This window comes from Lontra canadensis, unplaced genomic scaffold (assembly GCF_010015895.1).
Source record: "Lontra canadensis isolate GAN:19392208 unplaced genomic scaffold, GSC_riverotter_1.0 scaffold53, whole genome shotgun sequence".
In the NCBI taxonomy this organism is placed as follows: Eukaryota; Metazoa; Chordata; class Mammalia; order Carnivora; family Mustelidae; genus Lontra; species Lontra canadensis.
In genome coordinates, this window is record NW_022631047.1 from 13685985 (window position 1) to 13707806 (window position 21822).

At 47.4% G+C, this 21822-nt stretch overlaps 1 protein-coding gene across 1 annotated transcript in view; it reads left to right on the top strand.

Annotated features, from left to right (window-relative positions):
* Nucleotides 1-11593: 11593 nt before the first annotated feature.
* Nucleotides 11594-21822, top strand: part of B4GALNT3 (beta-1,4-N-acetyl-galactosaminyltransferase 3) — a 90384-nt gene continuing 80155 nt past the window's right edge. Inside the window, exon 1 of the mRNA XM_032874920.1 lies at nt 11594-11762. Coding sequence (XP_032730811.1) covers nt 11594-11762 — 169 coding nt within the window. The remainder of the gene's footprint in view (nt 11763-21822) is intronic.

Consider the following 21822-nt stretch of genomic DNA (forward strand, 5'->3'; position numbering starts at 1 on the left):
CTCCCTCTCTCTTAAATAAATCAATAAAATCTTAAAAAAAAAAAGGGGGGGGGTACCTGGGTGGCTCAGTGGATTAAGCCTCTGCCTTCAACTCAAGTCATGATCTCGGGGTCTTGGAATTGAGCCCCGTATCCGCTTTCTGCTCAGCAGGGGCTGCTTCCCCCGCTCTCTCTGCCTGTTGTTCTGCCTACTTGTGATCTCTCTCTGTCAAAGAAATAAATAAAATCTTTAAAAATATATATATATAATTTAAAAAAGAGTCACATGTTCTACCAAATGAACCAGTCTCCAAAAGGTCTTTTTTTTTTTGTTAAGATTTTATTTATTCATTCCAGGACCCTGGGATCATGACCTGAGCCGAAGGCAGAGGCTTTAACCCACTGAGCCACCCAGGCACCCCCAAAAGTTCTTTTTTTAAGCCTCTACATAGCTTTATGGGTCTCAGCTGTGAAGGAGTCTACTCCTGGACTGACCCGTAGCTTCGTTCCCAGTTAGTCCTACAAAAAAGCAAGTGTGCACATAACAAAGACCTCTGGAGCACTTACTTCCTTGATTACTTGTGTCTAAGGTGACATCACAGTCTTTCCCTGTTACCGTGTTTGGGGTAGCTCTCAGTTTGGAAATGACATAATTTATTTCTAAGCTACCAGATGATAATATTCACACCCTAAGTGGAACCTAAGTGTATGGAGTAAGATTGTTACTAAGAAACCCACTGCCCTTGCCATAGCAGCTTTCTGGGAACTTGCCCGTCAAATGGAAGTGATCACTGCTTTTGTTTGCAGATCTTTTTGGTATCTCTTCCTCTTTGCTTCTTGGACTGCGTGGCTTCTTTTTGAAAACTGAGCCAGCCACGCCCCTTTTTTTTTTTTTTTTAAACTAAATGTGTTGTATTGACACACGAACAGACTGACCAATGGTACAGAATATGAAGTGGAGAAATAGGCCCAATTAAATACTGGAATTTAGGTTATTGTCATAGAGTCAAGTTGGTCTGCTAAATATGTATTTGTTTTAGTTAAACAATTATTTATTATAAAATTGTGTGCTTGAAAAATTAGCTCATTTACCTCCACCTGCTGACACCTATTTATGCCAGAATACCTTTTTTTTTTTTTTTAAGAATTTATTTATTTATTTGACAGACAAAGATCACAAGCAGGCAGAGAGGCAGAGAGAGGAGGAAGCAGGCTCTATGCTGAGCAGAGAACCCGACGTGGGGCTCGATCCCAGTACTCTGGGATCATGACCTGAGCGGAAGGCAGAGGCTTTAACCCACTGAGCCACCCAGGTGCCCCTATGCCAGAATATCTTAGATAATTGCAGAGTCACATGTGGTTGTAAGAAATCATACAGAGAGATCCTTTTATGTCCAGTTTCCCCAAGCACTCCATTCTGACACGGCTAGACTACAGTTTTTGCATCCCAGCAAACTCTGAATAGGACCACAAGGTTTCTGATGGGCCTTGTGTTGGTTTTGTGACACCCACACCCGCTTTTGCTTCATGATTGTCCTACCTACTAAGCATCTTGTTATTTAACCATATCAGTGCTAATTTTAAATTTGTACAATCTTGATATTGCTATGTTGACTGTTCTTTGCCTTGACATTTAGAAAGAGATAATGAAATGTTAAATGAAGGAATCTAAAATCTGAGTAATGTAGTATTATAGTATTGTCATGCAGATTTCTATAAAATTTCATTGGGCCCCAAGTTCCATAATCAGTAAGGATTGAACTGGTCTGTCTGAAGTTCTTTTACTTAAACTAGAGTGATTCTCCATTTCAGCCCTACGACTTGCATCGCTCCCTAGGCCAGGCCAGCACCTGATAAGCTTATGCAGAAAATAGCTATGCTCTCTATGTGCCAAAAGCTGTGTTCTCTTTCTTGCTTTGTGTCAAAGCAATGAATTCCTTTCCCCCACAAAACGACCTCATAAAATTCCTCTTTCTCTGTATGTTCTTTGCTCAAATCCTCTATAACGTTTTTGGGATTCTGCCTCTACTTAGTCTGACCATAACCCTCTGGAATTCATCCTGCACCTTCTCCTTGTGTGTCATACCTGGCCTCCCAGCTTCACCTCCTGAGCACTGGCATCTTAGGATGCCACCCTGTCCTCGCCTGTTCTCCCTGCTTTGTCAATCTCTGTCCCGGCTCCTCTGTCTGCTGGGTTTGCTCACTCCTTGTCTGACTCTCTTCTGCTTATCCCGACAATGTCAGTATCCCCAGGACTCTGTGACCCACATGATCCTCCCTCGGTGATCTCGTGCTTTTCTATCATGCCAACAATGTTATGGGATTTCTTTTCCTAGAGTTCTCAAAAAGCAGGAGTAATCTCCCTTGAGAACAGTATGGAATTTTTAAAAATAAACTTTTATTATTTTTAAAAATTATTTATTTTATAAAGTACTCTCTACACCCAATATGGGGCTTGAACTCACAACCCCAAGATCAAGAGCTGCATGCCCTACCCACCAACCCCACCAGGCACCCCGAGAACAGTATAAAATTTAAGGGAAAAATTAGTTGAAAGCAAAACTTTCCACGTAGTAAGCCAAGGTTGCACTGGGTTGGGAAAATGTATAGCAAAGGGTGACTGAACTCAGATGAGAAAAATAAATCAGAGATTTATTTATTTATTTTTAAATATTTATTTTTTGACAGAGATCACAAGTAGGTAGAGAGGCAGGCAGACAGAGAGGGGGAAGCAAGCTCCCCGCTGAGCAGAGAGCCCGATGCAGGGTTCAATCCCTGGACCTCAGGATCATGACCTGAGCAGAGGCTTTAACCCACTGAGCCACCCAGGCACCCCTCGGAGACTGATTTAAAGTTCCCAAGTTCACTTTCTAATAATCTAAAGAAAAACTGAGAGCATGAAACGTCCCCTAAAAAGATCTGGGATGATGGAATGCAAGGTGTTTCCATGCATATCTCTCACTGACCTGCACTGACAGCCCTCTTTTGAGGGTAGGACGTCAGGCTGAAGAGCAGAATCTTTGTCAAGGTAGAAGAATTGTTTTAGAACCCGAGGGAATAAAAAAGTTTAGCAAGACCTCAGCATTTCACTTTCTCCAAGAGTGGTTCCTTATACCCAACACCCACCCTGACCACCCTCCACTATCACCACATACACACCGGGTATTTGGTGAATATATGAAGGGCCAGGAGAACAAAAGAAAAAAACCTCATCACGTGACTAGTTGTGCTGTCCTTGTCCCAAATCACTAGACGGGGTTTATCTCCTCTCTTCATAGCTTCACCCAATGAGAATGTTCTATTTCAATTGGTTCTTGGAAACTGATTTATTTTTTTTTATGGTGAAAAGATTTATATTTAGAATTAGCCAGCTGGACTCAGTTTAGATGATCCCAATTTTGTTGGCAACATCCAAAGCATCCTAGTCAGGAGCCAGCTGAATGGAACATATGCCTTCTTCTCTCCATCGGGCCTGATCAGGGTGTTGACCTTGGCCACAACAATGTCATAGAGCTCCTTCACAGCCTGTTTGATCTCATGCTTGTTGGCCGCGATATCCACAATGAACGCGTGTGCTGTTGTCTTCTATTTCTTCTTGGCTGACTCGGTGGTCAGGGGGATCCTGATGATGGCAGACTGCTCAAGCTTGCTTCTCCTGGGAGTGCTCTATCGAAGATATTTGGGCTGCCCTCAGAGACGTCTTGGGCCATCAAAGGTAAGTGACGGGCAGATCTTTTCTCTGTGACTGTGGGCACCTTTCGGCACCCCTGTCCTGGCGTTGCTTTGGCTTTGGCTTTGGGAGGGGCAGGAGCTTCCTCGTCACCTCCGGTGCCATCTTCATGAAAGGGCTGGTTCTTGTAAACTGATTTTAAATCAGACTCCCAAACTCAACACCTTAGCATTGACCATGGAAGGTGGTAAGAGCCTCCCCCGCCACCAAGAGGGGCCGAAATCCTTCTTGTCCTCACCCTAACCCCTTCCTGCTCCTGACGAGCCTCAGCGTTCACGGGGTTTGCTGCCTGCAGAGGGCGTTGAGAGTGGATGAGCAGCGTTGCTCTTAAATTTTCCCTCTCTAGAGCCAAGTTAAATTCCAGAGAACCACATACAGTGAGGATTTTTGTTTTCTTTCTTCCATCCCCAGTCCGGGTGGCGGCAGAGCTCAAAGGGTAGTCTGTTCTGGGGAAAAGACGGCGTCTGCCTCTCTCCCAAACCAGCCCTGATCAAATCCCAAGCAGCCGGTCCTTAGATAACACAGCTGAGAAACCTGAAACCAACAGCCCGGACTCCCATCGGTGCCCAGCATCACTGTCTGGAAACGGAGACATGCCGCTGAGATGCCACAGTGATTGAGTGTTAAGTAGCATGGCTGGGGTTCTCTCACCAGAGTTTATAGCCTGGACCTCTGAACTGAGACAAAGAAGGTTTTCAGAAAGTCTGTCTGGGGCTGGAGCCCTGGAGCTGTTTTGTGGCACTCTGCACACGTACTAGCCGTTAGGATCATTGTCCTTCCCTAGCAAAGCCATTTGGTACATTCACCAGCCTGCTGTCCACTGGCCTGGGTTGCCTGCTACTTTCCCAGCAGGTGAGGGGATTCGATTGTGTTTGTGGCAAGGGAAGGAACGTCCCTATTTCCACTGTTGCTTTAATAGAGGAAGACGTCCTTCAATGAGGGGGCTGAAGAGGAGGCAGAGCCTCCCGGGATAAGGAGTAAGAACACTTCCCCTTATGACAGAGTGTTTACAGAGTGACTTCTGGGCTGGAAGCTCTAGAAGGAGTACAGCTTGTAGCGTGTAGAACGGATGTGGTCCTTGACAAGCCCTGTTAGTGACTGGAGAAGCTGGGAAGTGGTAGATGTGTATGGAAGAGTTTCTTCAGGATGAAAGAATAGAGGTAAGAAATCCAGCTTCCCTCAGAGGCTTGGGTCGAGACCCACAGTTTATTCTGAAAATGCTGAGAACACCCTCAACGCTGCAGAAGGTGGTGCCAGAGAGCTAAGTCAGGCAAGAAAGCTGCCTCTGAGTCTACCCTCTGGACAGTGTGGGTCTACCTTGTGTGTATGCGTACTTGTGGGGACCAAGCCTGTGGGGTGTGTCCTGGGAGAAGAGAAGAAAGCACCAAGGGTTCACTCAAAGGTACGTGGGTCATGGGTTTCAAGCCATGGCAAGTCACATAGCTCTCAGACATCAAACACTGCCAGGACGTGGGAGTGGGGAAGAAGCTTCTTGGGGCTGGGGGTCACCATGCTTTAGCTTTAGCTCCAAAGCCCCTCACCATTATCTGCGGTAGCAGATCGCAGCATGCAGACAGGAGAGAATGTCTTTCGACAGAAGGTTGAGAGCATGTCTTTCTCATGAGGTTTAGTGGTCAGAGAAAAGGGAGGTAGAGCTCCAGGGAAGGCTCTTTTAGCCTCTGTTTCAGCACCAACTAATGAGCAATGGAGAGTGCTGCTCACCCTTTCTCCTTGTGGGTTTCCCAGCAACAAAGCAAATCTGAGTGGAGGGGAATAATTGGTCTTACTTGCTAAAAAGCCTGAACAAGTCGAAGTTAATTTTTTTGACTTAGATAATTGTCTGTTGACTTGCTGGGGAATCCCTTTCTTTGGGGGAGGAAGGCAGGAAGAGTGGTTGTGATAATTTGGAGGTATTCACACAGCAGACTGGAAAGAGAAGCAAGACCCAGCAATAGATGCCAAATTTAAGCTTCGAAGCATATAGCTCGAGTCTGGGTCATGCCTTGCATTTGCTGAAGATCGAATCAACAACTCCATTTGCTTGGGAGGGAGATGAAGCCATAAGCTCTCAGTCTGTGAACTGCCTGGGAACCTCTCCTGAAAGCTGAAGAGCTTTGTTCTGACCCATAACATCTCTGCCCTCTGTTCGTTTTTCCTTTGACTCTTCTCTAGACACGATATTTAAAAAAAAACAACAACTTTTATTTATTTGAGAGAGAGTTTTATGCGATCTGAAGAGAAACCAGAGAGAGTTTTATTTATTTGAGAGAGAGAGAGTGAGAGAAGGAAAGCAGAGAGGAAGAATGAGAAGGAGAAGAAGACTCCCCGCTGAGCAGCAAGCCTGCCCTGGGGCTTGATTCCAGGACCCAGAGATCATGAACTGAGATGAAGGTAGATACTTAACTGACTGAGCCATAGAGAGAGGAAAAAGCGACCTCTTCTGTGAAGAGCGGAGCAGCAGCACTGAAGAGGGTGGGGAGGAGCAGGAGGAGAAGAATTATCATGTGGCTCGGTGAGTTATGGATGTGTGAGAGTGAGCTCAGAGTTTCCAGGGTGAATATATTGCTCTGGGGAAACTTCCAGGGAAATATGTGCAAAGGGGGGTGGGGTGGGGGTGGAAAAAGGCATTGGATCTGAAGTTAGAAAGCCTGAGTGTGAGTGCCATCTAAGACACATGTCACCTATATCACCTTGAACCAGTTATTGAACATCTCCTTATAATTAACATCTCCTTATAATATTTAACATCTCCTTATCTCCTGTAAAATGGAACTAGTGAAATCTGTAGCCGTGGATGTGATACATGAGCTGAAAGAGATAAAACAAATAAATGCTAGCCATGATGGCCATGGCACTGGGAGATAGTTTCACAACTGTCCTTTTCTCTCTTAGGAATTCTCTCAAAATAAAGGAACTCGGCCCTCTGCATTGTCATAGTCTAAGACATTGGCTTAGCAATGGCCCAGAAACCCTCACTGAACTATTATTAGAATTTCTACTAACCAAGATACATGTCCGTGAAATACTTTTGAATAGCAGAGAAGTTCCTGAAGTAAAAGAGAAGAGCGAGGGTCTATATGGGCAGAAGGCAATATGGAAGCTCAGGCCAGAGGAGGTGTTTGGGTCCAATGGAAAGAGAAACAGAGGCTAAAGTTGTGGGTCTAGTTTGATTCCATCACTGCACTGGTTATCTGATCTTCGCACAGATCACCTTGAAGAAACTGAGGTTTGCACAGTTCATCTGTCAATAGAGGAGAGTATCTTTCCTACTATTCTCATGTGGTTATGAGGAAGAAAACACATATGATGAAGATGTAAGTTCAAGGTGCCACATTATAGTGTAAGTGTCAGGTTTGAGGAAATGGGAAGGGGAGACTCTGGGATCACGGCAGTTACATAGTAAAGGCTGCCATCCCTATGACTAGAATCCATATGGCTCTGGACACAAGAGTTCTGCTACCACACCTACTGGTCACTGTATACATTTCCCTTTTGAATTCTCTACAAACCAGAATTTTCTGGTCCCTGTGCTAGCCTCGGCCCATATTAGAAAGCTTCAACTGACCTCTCTCACAAAGCCTCTGCAATTTAGGAGAAGAGATTTTGTGGTTTGACCTGATGCTGACATCCTAGCCAAGCCAAAGACCAGAGCCCACGCCATCCAAATTACAGGTGACATGATGGAAATGCTCTTTCTTTTCAGGTGTGAATTGTGCAACATGACCCTGGGCCATTGTGGACAGGGGCCAGCACTAAAGTGGGAGAGTGAAAAGACAGTGAAAATCATCAGAAGAACCAGTGAGTATCCAGAAAAATTGACATGACAATGAACAGATATATTGTGCCACTAAAATTATACCTTAACCTATATACTTAGCTTTGGACCTGAGGGAGAAGGACAGCTAGCTCCCATTGATTGAAAAAAAAAGAATTTGGGTCTCAAAGTCTGGATCCTGATGCCTTGCTGTGATATTAGGAGTCAAAAGGGGATTTGGAACAAGCTGTCTGAAAGCAGCGTCTGGATGGGAGGGAAATCTCAGTGCTGAGGAGACAGAAGAGGAAGAGCCACAAGGGCTTCCTGGCCTCCTTATCCTTGCCATCCATGCACCCTCTCACCATAAGTAGAGAAAAAAAAGATTAAAAATTTTTTTATTTATTTACTTTTTAAAAAGTAAGTGTGACATCCAATATGGGGCTTGAACTCATGACCCCAAAATCAAGAGTCACATGCTCTTCCAACTGAGCCAGGCTGGCATCCCAGAAATGAGCTGTTTAAGGTATAAGAGCACAGAGTGGGACGAGAAGGGCAAAGAAATGAGATGTGCACAGTGATCTCTTTCCCTTTCCGAATTTCTTTGGAATTTACTATTATGACCAGAAACTCAGTCTTTATGTTGTCAGATATCTCTTTCTGTGGAATGTCATTTCTCCTCAACTAAATGGCATGCTCTTTGTTTTATCTTGCTCCCAGTTCCCACATAGTGGATACTTCAAGGGTTTGGTTGATAGAAGTGGTTACATGTGTCCTCTCAGGAGGAACTATCTTTTTAATTAAGTAAATTTAATTTTTTATTAATTATTTTTTAAAAAGATTTATTATTTATTTGACAGACAGAGATCACACGTAGGTGGAGAGGCAGGCAGGGGATGGGGGGAAGCAGGCTCCTTGCTGAGCAGAGAGCCCGATGCGGGGCTTGATCCCAGGACCCTGGGATCATGACCTGAGCCAAAGGCAGAGGCTTAACCCACTGAGCCACCCAGGCGCCCCTTTTTTATTATTTTTATTAACATATAATGTATTATTTGCCCCAGGGGTACAGGTCTGTGTATCTTCAGGCTTACACATTTCACAGCACTCACCATAGCACATACCCTCTCCAATGTCCATAACCCAACTACCCTCTCCACATCCCCCCTCTCCCCAGCAACCCTCAGTTTGTTTTGTGAGATTAAGAGTCTCTTATGGTTTGTCTCCCTCCTGATCCCATCTTGTTTCATTTTTTTCCTTCCCTACCCCCCTAACCCCCTACTCTGCCTCTCAAATTCCTCATATCAGGGAGATCATATGATAATTGTCTTTCTTTGATTGACTTATTTCGCTCAGCATAATACCTTCTAGTTCCATCCACGTTGGTGCAATTGGCAAGATTTCATTTCTTTTGATGACTGCATAGTATTCCATTATATATGTGTGTGTGTGTGTGTGTGTGTGTGTGTGTATCACATCTTCTTTATCCATTCATCTGTTGATGGACATCTAGGTTCTTTCCATAGTTTGGCTACTGTGGACATTGCTGCTATAAACATTTGGGTGCAGGTGCCCCTTCGGATCACTACACTTGTATCTTTAGGGTAAATACCCAGTAGTGTGATTGCTGGGTTGTAGGGTAGCTCTATTTTCAACTTTTTGAGGAAAGGAGGAACTATCTTGAGGAGAGGATTGTAGTAGGGGCTGCTACATGTTTCCATGACAAAGTACTTGAGAGTGACTCAGCCTAACAGCCAATCTGGTTGCTCCCAATGAGCGAAAGAGAGAGAGACAGAGAGAGAGAGAGAGAGAGAGAGAGAGAGACTGACTCTATTTACAGAGACCAGGCTCGCCTGGCACCTTTGTCAACCAAGCTTGTCCGTGCTGACTGCTCTTGCCTCTCAGCCTCTTGGTCAGAAGAGCATGGGAAATGTACACGTCTCGGGTTTGGCATTTTGCAGAGATATTTCCTTGGGGCTATTAGAGAATTGTTTTTTAGATCTAACTTTTGTTTAAAAACTACACTGGAAGTTCTGGTGGCTGTTTGCTCCAAGCGATATCTTCATCCTCAAACATTACTCAGGGCTAAAAGGGACATTGTGCCACCTCTTGAGGAAGCAAAGTTCCCACTTTCCAAGCCTAGCGGTGAGGCTGGGAAGTCTGTATACAACCGCGGGTGGGGCCGGTTATCAGTTTTACAGAAACTCCAACCAGGATAGGGTTGCCTAAGAGGGGGTTGGTCCAAAAAAACTTCATAGAACCTGAAATGGACCTTGAAGCAAGGGTCAAATCTGACTAACCGAAAAAAGATAATGTATTGTGTGGAGTAAATGACTTCATTTTAGCAGGTTTCATATGGTCACATAAAGTTGGAAAAGGTTTTGGAAAAGCTTGACTTCCAGATTTACAGTTTGCATTTTAATCAGTAAGCACTAGGAAGTCATTAAATATTTGTGAGCAAGTGTATGAATGGGTCAAAGAATTGGTACCGGAGACGATGGTGGGGGGGGGTGCTAGCTGGGAAAAGTCACAACAGTCCCTACAGATTATTGGACTACGGAGTATCAAACTAAGCTTGTAGCAGAGAATGGGAGGCACAGCACTCAATTCTCTGAACTTCTGTCTTGGAACACTGTTTGCATGTTGTTGGCTTGAATTAAAAATATGTGGGAAAAGTTCCTGATCCTTGCTTTCTTCATCTCTCCTGACCACTTTCCCCAGGAAAGTGGAAAGAAAACTGCCCTATTACCTGCTAATTGTCCTCAGGCAACTCACTGGGCTCCACTGGACCTTCATTATCTCATTTAAATCGGATGATCATAATTTTACCTGCCGGAAGGTAGAGTGCTGGAGTACAGAATATCTTGATGATCTTTTCAACTCTTTGAGTGCCTTGCTTGTGTTTTTTTTTTTTTTTAATATTTATTTATTTACATGATCTCTGCACCCAACCTGGGGCTCCAGTTCACCACTGGGAGATCGAGTCGCTCCATCTTTCAATTGAGGCAGCCAGGCACCCCTCTTTTCCATTTTTAATTCTTCAGAACTCTCCAACATCTGCTTTCCCTCAATAGCTATTTCATCCCAGTCTGGGAAAAACCACTTGGGGTTCGATCTGGGGTGTGTATAACTTCCCCAGATTTTCTGGTTGACGTGGTGGTTGAGGCCGGGATGGAAAGGTCTTCAAATCCAACCCGGACGAGGAATCTGTGGCTGACTGAAGTGGTCATTGCCTCCCAACTAACACCACGTCTACTCTTACTATTAAAGTAGGAAGGAGGGTCGTCCCGGGCCCCGAGAGGCCCTGAAGCCAAAGCCTCAGGCGTCGGTCACCCCCCGCCCCCCAGCTCTTCCCCAGAGTGGCCGCTCCCCCACTCCCCCACTCCGCGCCCCCCTTCAACTCACCTCCTACTTCACTTCTGCTTGAGGCGCCACGCCGTTAAGTGCCTGGGGGGTACCTCAGTTCCCCTCAGTCACACAGATTTCGGATCAGAACTCTCCCCCTCCAACACCCCAACCGTCCGAGTCGACGAAGGCGCCAATCTCGGACCGCATCTCTTGCTGCCCCAAGGAGGCCAAAAGGGGTTCTTCCCCGGGGTTTCTCAGGGGCGGAGCCCACCTGGGCCGCGGGGCCGGGGCGGGGGCCGGGGCCGGGGCCGGGGCCGGGGCGGGGGCGGGGGCGGGACAGGTGGGTATGCGGTCGCGCCAAGGGCTGGGCCAAAGAGCCGGAGCGGGAGGCGGCGGAGGAGAGGCGGGCGGGCGCACACCTAGGGAAGCCTCCCTGTGGGCAGTGTGAGAGCGAGCGGGCGAGGAGGCGGGCGGGCGGGAGGCGGCGAGCCTGCGACGAGGAGAGGCGTGGAGAGGAGAGCCGGGCGCCGAGGACACTCGGGGGAGGAGGCGCCGGGTCTGCTCGCGGAGAGAGACCTGCGAGGCGCCGGCGCAAGGCGCCCGCGCAGCCGGAGGGACCCCTTGCGCGCGGAGCATGAGCCCGCGGCCGGCTGGAGAGCGGCAGGGGGAGACGGCCTCGGCGCAGCCCTGAGACGCTGGGCTGGGGCTGGGCCACCGCGCGCCCGGGGCGCTGGGCCCGGCTGGGTGCGGAGCGTCCCGCGCTGGCTGCTGCCGCCGGAGCGCCAAGCCATGGGGAGCCCCCGGGCCGCGCTGCTCCTGCTGCTCCTGCGCCCGGTCAAGCTGCTGCGGAGGCGCTTCCGGCTGCTGCTGGCGCTCGCCCTGGTGTCCGTGGGGCTGTGGACTCTTTATCTGGAACTGGTGGCGTCGGCCCAGGTCGGCGGAAACCCCCTGAACCGGAGTAAGTGAGCGCCGGGGGCACGGGGAGGGCGCGGAGGTGGGAGGAGGCAGGACCGGTGGTTCCCGGGTTGCGGAGACCCGCCTCTCATCCTCAGACCCGATTTCCAACTCCTTTTCGTCTCCAGGTGCCCGGCGCCGCCCCGCTGCCTACTCCGGGAAGAGAAGGGGGGCGTGGGGGCCTGTCGCCGAGTTCCGAAACCGGGCCTGCCCGCTGGGCCGTGTGGGGCCAGGGCATCCTCGGGGCTGCTGGCTGCTCCCCTCGGAGGACGGCGTGGAGAGAGGCTCCCGCCCGCCCCCCTCCACCCGCGGAAATGCGGGCGGAGACGCGGGGCACCTCCCGCACGCTACGCTTGCAGCCACCCCCCACCCCAGCAAGGGAAACGCGCGGTCCAGGCGTGGGCTGGGGGTCTGTGCCCAGGGTGCTCTCGGCCGTGTGCCCCCCCGAGGAGGCGCGCTCCGGTTAGCGCGGCCCAAACTTTTCTCTGTGGCTCGCTCCGTTTCCTCTCCCTCTGCGCTTTCTGCGGTTCTTTATTTGAACCATACCTCCGAGAGTCCCCCCCCCCCTCCCCCTTCCTCTGCGCCACTACCGCACACCCGGTCCCTTCCTCTTCCTCACTGAGCCGGGCCCCTCTCCTAGTCCTGACCACCCTTCCAGCTAGTTATCCGAAACTCTTTTTGGAACTCTTCGGAACGTACTGAACTCACCAGATCCTGGGCATGGAGACAATGGACGGCACAGTGCACCAGGCAGTGGCTACATCCCTACTCCTCTGTTTAACGTAGCCAGAGCCACTTACTTTTTCTGTGCCTCAGTTTCCTGCTAGGAACATGGGAGGGAACGGTCTCTTTCTCGTTTTCCTCCCAACATCTATGGCTGTCCGACGTCATTTTCAGTTTACTGTTGATGGAGCTAACAAAGTAAAATTTCAAGAGTGTCAGGGACTGTAAAAGGTCAACAGTGGAGAAGCTCCCAGAGAGGAGGCTCCCTGCGCAAGCCTGACGAGTGGAGGTTCATAGTTGGAGCACATTGTCTCCCATGCCTTCACTTCCCCCTTTGAGGAAATTCTGAAGTTATATGCGGTGATGAAATTGCTGGTGAGAAGATGCTTTGACATGTCCTCCTGTCAACTGCTCTGCCCAGAGTTGGGTGTGGTGCCTCGTCTCCTCCTGTGGCCAAAGGGAGGGAATTACTAGGGTCAGTAATTGTGCTGGTTCAGGGTAGAGACATATACTTACCGCAGAACCTCTCTGTTGAAGTAATTCTGGCTGTAAGTAGGGAGAGTGGGGTGCCAGTCCTGGTTCTGCCACTAACAAGTTTGGGGAGCAAAGGGAAAATGGCAGCTTCTCAGGTAGAAGGAGGAAGTTGGACTGAATGATCTCTAAGGTCCCTCTGGGTCTGGATGCTTAGGTTGTGTGATCTCGCCTCTTGGGCTTTTCTGGGGCCAGAGAGCTCGAGGAGGGCTCTGCTTAGCCACAGCTCCACAGCTCCAAATAGGAGAGTTCTTCCTTATGGTGACCAAAACTCGCCTTCCCATAGCTAGTTCTTCCCTCCCCTGAACCTTGAAAGACAGTGCTCTTCCATACTCTGGCCACTCAGCCCCTTGAAGTGTGTGCAGGTGGGAGCTCCCTTCTCTCCTCCTTGGGACACCCCTTCTCAAAGTAACCACCATTTTGTTAATGTGGTAGCCAGTGGGATCCTCTGCATAGACTAAAAACAGAGGAAAGCAGTTGCTTTGTGATCCTGAAATTAGTGATGTCTCTTCTTCCTCCCACCCGCACCCCAACACACTTTCCCTTTACCTCAAGTGTGCTTTTTCCTCAGAGACCAGAACCAGTTTGCCATCATCATAATCTCACACTCTGGCTCCTACCCTGACTCCTGTTGGCTGTCTCATCCTTAGCTATCAATTTGTGGGGCTGTTTGGTTTCCCTTCTAGATGAATCTTAACTCTGACTGGGTTTCCATATTCTTTCTTTTTCCATACTGACCCTTCTCCAGAAAGATGTTCCCAGCTTCCAGTTCCAGCAATGTCTTTGTTTGTCTAACCATCATTTTTAATGAGAGCCCAGGCCTGGACACTGATGGGTCTTTCGTTTGCTTATCTCAGCCTCCTAGAACCCCGAAACCCATCTGCTTTGCAGGGTGACTTTTAGTGCTGGGCTGTCTCATTGTATTCTACTCTTGCCTGGATTTCCTTTTGGAATGAGATTTAGACAGTGGCTGTGGTTTCTGGCTCCTTGTCTCCCATCCTTCTTTGTTTTCAAGAAGCCCAGACATCTTTCATCGAAGTCCTCTCCTGTCCTATAGGTCTTAGTCCCAGCTCAGAGCTGTTTCTCTGGAGGGAGAGCAGGAGAGGAGGAATTAAAGAACAGAGGTAAGGAAAGGTTTCCTGGCATTCCCTCCTTTATACCCCGACATACCAACAGCAACCAGGCAATAGAACTTTCCCTCCCAGGACTGTACCCGTGGCCTTGACCACAGCAGCCAGAGTCCCAGCTTGGCTCTGCTTCCCAGCAAGCCACCCTGCCTCCTCTCCCTAGTAATCCCTGCCAACTCACTCTACCATCAGCCTTCCTGTCATCTGTAAGGCCTGCCTCCTTTACCAAGAACCTTTCATTTGCCTGTCCCTGTATGACGGGTACATTGATCTGACGCTGGAAGAAGTGTACAGAGGAATGGCAGACCCAAACTCCAGGGTGGTAAAGTAATGACAGGGGGAGCAAGCTTCCTGCTTCATCTCCATGGAATAACCCAGTAGTTTAAGATATGGATGATGTGTAGTTTGGGTTCTGTATGTAGAAGGAGATACAACCACAACTTGAGTAACCTCAGAGAAAAACAACCCAAATCTTTAACAGATAGAAAATGGGTCCCTTGGACAAAAGAATTAGAACTGTTCACTCATTCACTTAAACAAATATTTATTGAGCACATACCTTGAGCAAAGCCTTGTGCTAGGTCACTTCAATGTAATGGTGAGCAGATTATGTTGTCTGCCCCTCAACAGCTTTCTCTCTATGAGGGGAGTTGAGGTACATATATAAAAATAACTGTAATATGGAACAGTCATTAAGTTTTACAACTGGGGACACTAGATGTTGCCGTGACACTCCTGGAAATGGGATACGGCTCTTCCAACTAATATTTCATGCAAATGGTGACATTTCAGGAGAGCTTGAGAAGTTGGTAAGATTTTAATGGATATGGAAAGAGAAGGCTATTCCAGGCAGAAGGCAGTATAAACAAAGACCAGGGAAAAGTTAGCGTTTGGGAATGTTGAGCATCTGGGTTTGATGAAGCAGAGAGTAGGAGGGAGGAGATAGGATGGCGCTATATTATGAAAGACTTTGAAAGCAACCTTCAAGACTGACATTTATTCAGTAGATAAGAGAAGGCAGTTTGGGAATAGGGTAGGTAACCTTGTAGAATGGAGCCGGCCAGGATCAAGCAGTTTTGTGATACTTTGGCCTGGAAGATGCCTAAACAGGGCTCTGAAGGTCCCTTGCTGTGGCTGGCACGAGCCCTTTAGCTGCTGAGTCATGAAGCTCTCCTGGGGGCAGGTCAGGGTGGTCAGGGGCATTCAGAGGGTTTGGGGGCAGTCACTCTATGCCAGCATGTTCAGAAGTCTTTCGGTAGTTGAATAACTAGTACGGCCATACTGAAGTGTACCCGCTGAGACGCAGCCCTGGGAACAGACTATTATTGGACGTTAAAGACTCCATCCTGGCAGGTTTTAACAAGTTATACCCATTTGTTCAGATTGGATTAGCTAAATCCTGCCCGAGGGCAGAGGTCTGGACCAAAATGGTTTCTAGGTTCTTTGCTCTATAATTGACCTACTGCTGGGACCAACTTGGTGCTGGAGCCAAGAGATTGCGTTCGTGCCCAGAGCCAGGACAGAATGATAGCATGCAGCGGCCCCTTTCTAGATCTCGAAAGGCTGGTTCCGACGTGTCCCTGTTTCTCAGGGTCAGGTTTACCCGCTGAACCCTAGAGTGTCCTCAGGCTCAGGAATGAATTGACTTGCTGCATTACATCTGTAACACACCTTTCCAGTTGGCCCCTGTAACTTTCGATGGACTCCTTAGTGGGCGGAGGGGGGCATACCCACCGAAGGCAGCCAGGCACCTCAGCTCCTGGGGTCAACATGTCACGCTGGTTTGGAAAGGATACAGACCCTCCCTAGCAGAGGTAGGAGTCTGAGCCACAGGCAGAGAGAGGGAGAGTAAGTCAGACAGATGTGTGGGCAGAGTGGGGCTGGTGTGGCTTAGGGCCGACCCTCAGAGCAGAGGTGAGTGTTGGAGAGGAGCACACCTCCTTCTGTGCTCCATGTGGCTAGGGAACCATGTCTCCTCTGCCCCTCCTTCCCGTTGAACCTTGTTTCCTGTGTCCTACTTAAGGCCCCTTTTTCTGCTGCCACCCTGGGCACCTGGCTGCTGTGTGTATATTCAGATCAGCATTCCACTCCGGGCACACACTAGGCGCTTGACTAAATACCTCCTGGTTATGGATGGTAAGCTCTGAATTTCCAAGCACCTGATATTTTCCACTGGCAGATACTTTATCAGTGACTGATCCAAGAATAGAACCTAGGAATTCTTGTTCCTTGTAGCGTAGCACATATAAACAACAATAGCCTTTCCACACATATGCGAAGGGTAAGAATTAAGCCATCAATGCCTTTTTACATAAGTGTATTTTCTTTGGACCCAGGGACCTGCGGGACCCAGAATGCTGTGTGACAGGGAGTAGGAGACCTTACCCAGACTTGGCATCTCCTTTCCCTGGTCTCTTCCGTTCTCCTTCTGATATGGCCAGGACAGCTGCAGGAGCACACCTTGCCATCTACCCGGCCCACACCCCCCGGGGGGGCCCTTGGTCTGGAGTTGAGGCCCCTGCTCCTCCGCCCCATTCGCCTGCTCAGGGCTGCGGAGGTTTCTTAACGCTCCCTGTACAGGGAGTTGTTCAGACACCCTGCCTGGGTAGAACTGCTTCAGAGCACCAGGTCTTTCGAAGCAACCACTTCTGTGCTGGTTTTAGGAGCTGCTGGTGCTCGCACTACAGTAATTTTCCAGGCCACGGAGCCTGCTGCTGGTCTTGCCCTCTAGAGCTGAGCTTTATGGAGCAGAGCGGAGCGGCCGCCATAGCGGAGTTTGCTTTGGAAGGGGGCCTAGAGGCTGTTCTTGGAGCCTAGTTCTCTACCAAGTTCCACCGGTCTCAAAATCTACCGTTTTTATTTTCCACGAATACTTTGCCTTATATCCAAGGATGGTGAGGTGTAAACCAGACCAGCTCTGTAGTTTGCTTTCAGAGCCCTCTCACCTTGTGATCCACAATTAATAGATTTTTGTGTTACCCGATATTAAAAAAAAATACTACTGGAGGAGGTGAGAACAGTTGGGAGGGTGTATATAAAGGGCGTTGGGCTGGATATGTTATATATTCTGAGCAAAGCATGATGGATAGCTCCTTAAATTTTGCAGACTTTTAGGTTCTAACAAGTGCTGCTTTCAGTGTTACAAGTATCCATGAGACAAGCAAAAATGAATATTATTTTTATCCTTGTGATATTTTTGTATGTGATTTATTTTTTATGCTAATTTTTTTAAAACTACTAACCAACTTTTCTAGAAAGTAAAGCCACAAATTATCCTCGAGGTCCCTGGCTGCATGTGGGTTTTATTTTGTTTTTTGTAACTTTTCTTTGAAATATCTTCTGTGTTCAGAAAAGCGCACATGTGAGTGTACCGCTTGAATTATCAGAAACTGAACATAAGTGTGTAACGAGCACCCCGATGAAGAAATGGAACATTGCCAGCACCCAGCAGCCCCCGTTAAATTCCCTTTCAGTCACTACCCTTAGGACAGATATGCTTTGCCTATTTTTATACTTCTTGTGTAAAAATACGTGCTTTATTTTAAAGTTGATATTTATCATTATAAAAATAATGCATGCTCATTATACCAGATGACAGCTTCGTAGCTGGACCATATTAACCCCTGTAAAATTACATTTTCGTGCTGCGGGTACCACAAATAACTGATAGAAAAGCTTAAGGAGTAGGTAGTGAAGACCCAGGACCTAAAAGCTCTGAGATAGAGCCCTGTGAAATTCTCCATTAGAATTGCTACCAGGGGGCCGCCTGGGTGGCTCAGTGGGTTAAGCCTCTGCCTTCCGCTCGGGTCATGATCCCAGGATCCTGGGATCGAGCCCCGCATCAGGCTCTCTGCTCGGCAGGGAGCCTGCTTCCTCCTCTCTCTCTCTCTGCCTGCCTCGCTGCCTACTTATAATCTCTGTCTGTCAAATAAATAAATAAAATCTTAAAAAAAAAAGAAGAAGAAGAATTGCTACCAGGGTGGGGTTGAGAAGCATTGCTTATCATGTGTGTGAGAACTGTCCAAAAAGGTTTCTCTGGTCTTGATTTTAGAAATAGCTGTGCTTCTTTTGAGCAATTTGTTTAAATTTTTATTGGCCATGGCAAATTGTATAACTACCAGGTTTTTCCCTTTGTATTGGTTACTAGAAAGCTTTAGAATTCAGTTTTTGGTTCATCTGGAAAAAAATGTAAAAGGCTTTATGATCTGCCTCTTGGTATTAATCTTATGCCTCCCATATCTTTATTCCGCCCCTCCCCCGCCCACAGTGACTTCCAGTTTATGTCATCTTACATTCTTTTTCAGAGCAAATCAAGGCATAAAAGAAGTCAATAGAAATGCTATGGTATATATAAAAGTATGAAGAAGAAATTAAAAATCACCTATAATCCCACTACTTTGACGTAGGGATTGTTTGAAAGAAAAATAATAAATATAATAAGCTGTGATCACCAGATGCTGGATTCTGGAATACTTGAAACAAGAATTCTGGAGAAAAAAAAGCCAAAAAATAATATTCCCAGTCTTTTTTTTTCTTTTTCTTTTGGTTTTTAGTTTATTTAGGTGTTCAAAGTCGAATGGCATTCAAAAATAAATTCTCACCTCTTTATAAGGATCATTAAAAACTTAGAATTTACTAGACAGATGTTGGGGCCTGAGCCAGTGTCATTGAGAACAGAGACATAAATACAAGGAAATTCAGTAAAGCTTGGGGAAGCCTATCACCACTGATCAGGTAACTGAGGCCACTGGTCCAGAAGGCCAGGAACCTCAAGTTGGTCATGTGGATTCCTGCCCTGCCAGGCCAGCAGTGAGACCATAAGCGTGAAGACCTGTAGCCCCCAAGCCTGTGTGTGGCTTATGTGCATAAAGTCACAAACATCCCAGATCCAGCCCCTTTACTAACAAATGAGAAACCAGGCCCAGGGAAGAGATGTTATCTGCCTCCTCTACTAATTTCTTTCTTTTTTTTTTTTTTTAAAGATTTTATTTATTTATTTGACAGAAATCACAAGTAGGCAGAGAGGCAGGCAGAGAGAGAGGAGGAAGCAGGCTCCCTGCTGAGCAGAGAGCCCGATGCGGGGCTCGATCCCAGGACCCTGGGATCATGACCTGAGCCGAAGGCAGAGGCTTTAACCCACTGAGCCACCCAGGCGCCCCTCTACTAATTTCTTTTAAACCGAATTCTTGTGGTGCCTAGCAGGGCCTAGGCACTCATCCTACCCTATCCCAGATAGAATTGTGCTTAACAGTATCAGGACCTGGGCAAAGGCCCACGGATGGGAAGAAGAGAAAGAAAAGTGGGGGTGGGAATAGAGAAGCAAGGCTGCAAACAGACCGAGGATGTTATCTGTCAATGCCCAGAAGCTGAGTGATGTCTATTTTTCCATTTTTATTTATTTTGCAAATCCTGAGTAGCCACAGAGGTGATTCATTTTCAAACTAAAAATGTTCATGGAGCATTTACTTGCTTGTGGGGGACTCTGTGGGGTAAAAAGCGTTGATAGTTCCTGGAAAAAAATGATGGACTTTGAAGACAAGGCAGGGCTCAAATCCAAGCTCAGTTACTCACTGGTTGCAGGACTTTACTTAGCGCTTTTCAAGACTCAGATGCTTCTTCTGGGTAAGGGGAGGGGGTAGGTTGGGTTATAATGCCCTCCCTGTAGAGCTTTTCTTATGATTTTGTAAGATGTAGTGAACCTAACACATATTAGGTGCCCAATTAGATTTAACATAAGCCTTACACATATTAAGAGCTCAGTGAATGTTGGTTCCCGTCTCTGCCCCCTTCGAGTTTACAGTCTGGTAGGAATTGGAAAATGGCTGGGCAGGCAGGAGGGGATAGATACATTCCTCAGCTAGCCCTTTGCCAGTGTTTCTTCGGCTCTCAGTCCGTGACACAGCTGTGCCCTGTCCTCAGCCGTCCCCATCTATGTCCAGCACCTGCCAGCAAATACATGGTCTTTAACCACCTTTTTTCTTTGATATTCAGCACTGCCTCCATCTTTCTGCCTCCATCCCAGGCAAAGATTTGCATTAGGAGGAGTGAGGGGCAGATCAGAAGTCAAGGACTTTGCTGAGAATGACAGATCTGTTGGGGATGAATCAGGGCACAAGAGCTCTGTGCTTGGGAAGTGGTAGCTGGTCCCTCTGCTGTGTGTCCCTGAGCATACTCTGAGCATTTCCGGAACGGGAAGGCAGAAACACTGGGCACACATCTTTGTTTAAATCCTAGCTTTGTAATGGACTTATCGAGGGTCATTGGGCAAGTGCCTTTTCTTGTGAGGGTTTCAGTTTCATAATCTTTGGAAGGAGATGCCTCTTTCAGGAGTAGGTTTGGAACCTAAGTTTTTAATGTCACTGAGACGTCAAGGGGACAGTCAGTCTTGGCCATTCTGGCACTGGTCTTTCATGACTCAGTTGTCTTGAACTGAGAGGTGGCAGCTATCCCAGGGCTTCTGGCTACTTGGTCTCCAAGGTCATTTCTGACAACGTAGTCTCCACACAAGCAGTTGGCCTCAAAGATTAAAGGCCTCTCTGCTAAGATCTTCTTACAAATCCTCTGATCCACTCCTTTCCACCCTGCCTGCCAGCCCGGGTTCAAATGGATGCATGCAGGCATGTGTACATACACACCCTCCTGTCCTAAACAGCTGATCTCCTGACCACACACCACCACCTATGACTCAAGGATTGGCAGGAGGAGTGAGGACATTGAGGATTTCTTCATGCACCAGGGACTAAGTGTTAATGGAGCATCCCAGTTCTTGGTTGTCCTTTTTGTTCCAGCCAAGTTGAGGGCCTGGAAAAAGGGAGAGGACAATGGGGAACAGATCTCAGGTGAACAGCTTCCAGAAGGCAGGGAAGTGTACAGCACAATGAAGGGGAGAAGTTGGGAGAGAGACATTATCCCATTTTCGCAGTTGATTCAATGACTATATTTTTCAAATATACACTTTTTTTTATAAGTGTACTCTTTTTTTTTTTTAAGACTTTATTTATTTGACAGAGAGAGAGAGAGATCACAAGTTGGTAGAGAGGCAGGCAGAGGGCAAGGGAGAAGCAGGCTCCCTGCTGAGCTGAGAACCCGATGTGGGGCTCAATCCCAGGACCCTGAGATCATGACCTGAGCCAAATGCAGAGGCTTAACCCACTGAGCCACCCAGGCGCCCCCAAAGGTATAAGTTTTATCTGGGTCAGTTTTACATTTGGTTCCTTTTAACATACTACTTAGAAACTATATTGTTCTTCTGTTTATAATAACATAAAATTAATGTAATTAAGTAATTAAAATTAATTGACATAAAATTAACGTAAAACATTTATTTTTTTCCTAATCTATTATCTAAAGTTGTTGGTTGCCCCAAACTAAGAGGCTGCCAAAGTGTTAGTGTCTGTTTGCTGCTCTGACATTCAGTACTTTTTTTTTTTTTTTAAGATATTTATTTATTTGACAGAGAGAGAGAGAGATCACAAGTAGGCAGAGCAGCAGGCAGAGAAGGGGAAGCAGGCTCCCTGCTGAGCAGAGAGCCCGATGCGGGGCTCCATCCTAGGACCCCGCGACCATGACCAGAGCCGAAGGCAGAGACTTAACCCACTGAGCCACCCAGGCGCTCCTGACATTCAGTTCTTTTTTTTAAAGTAAACTCTACATCCAACATGCAGCTCAAACTCACAACCCCAA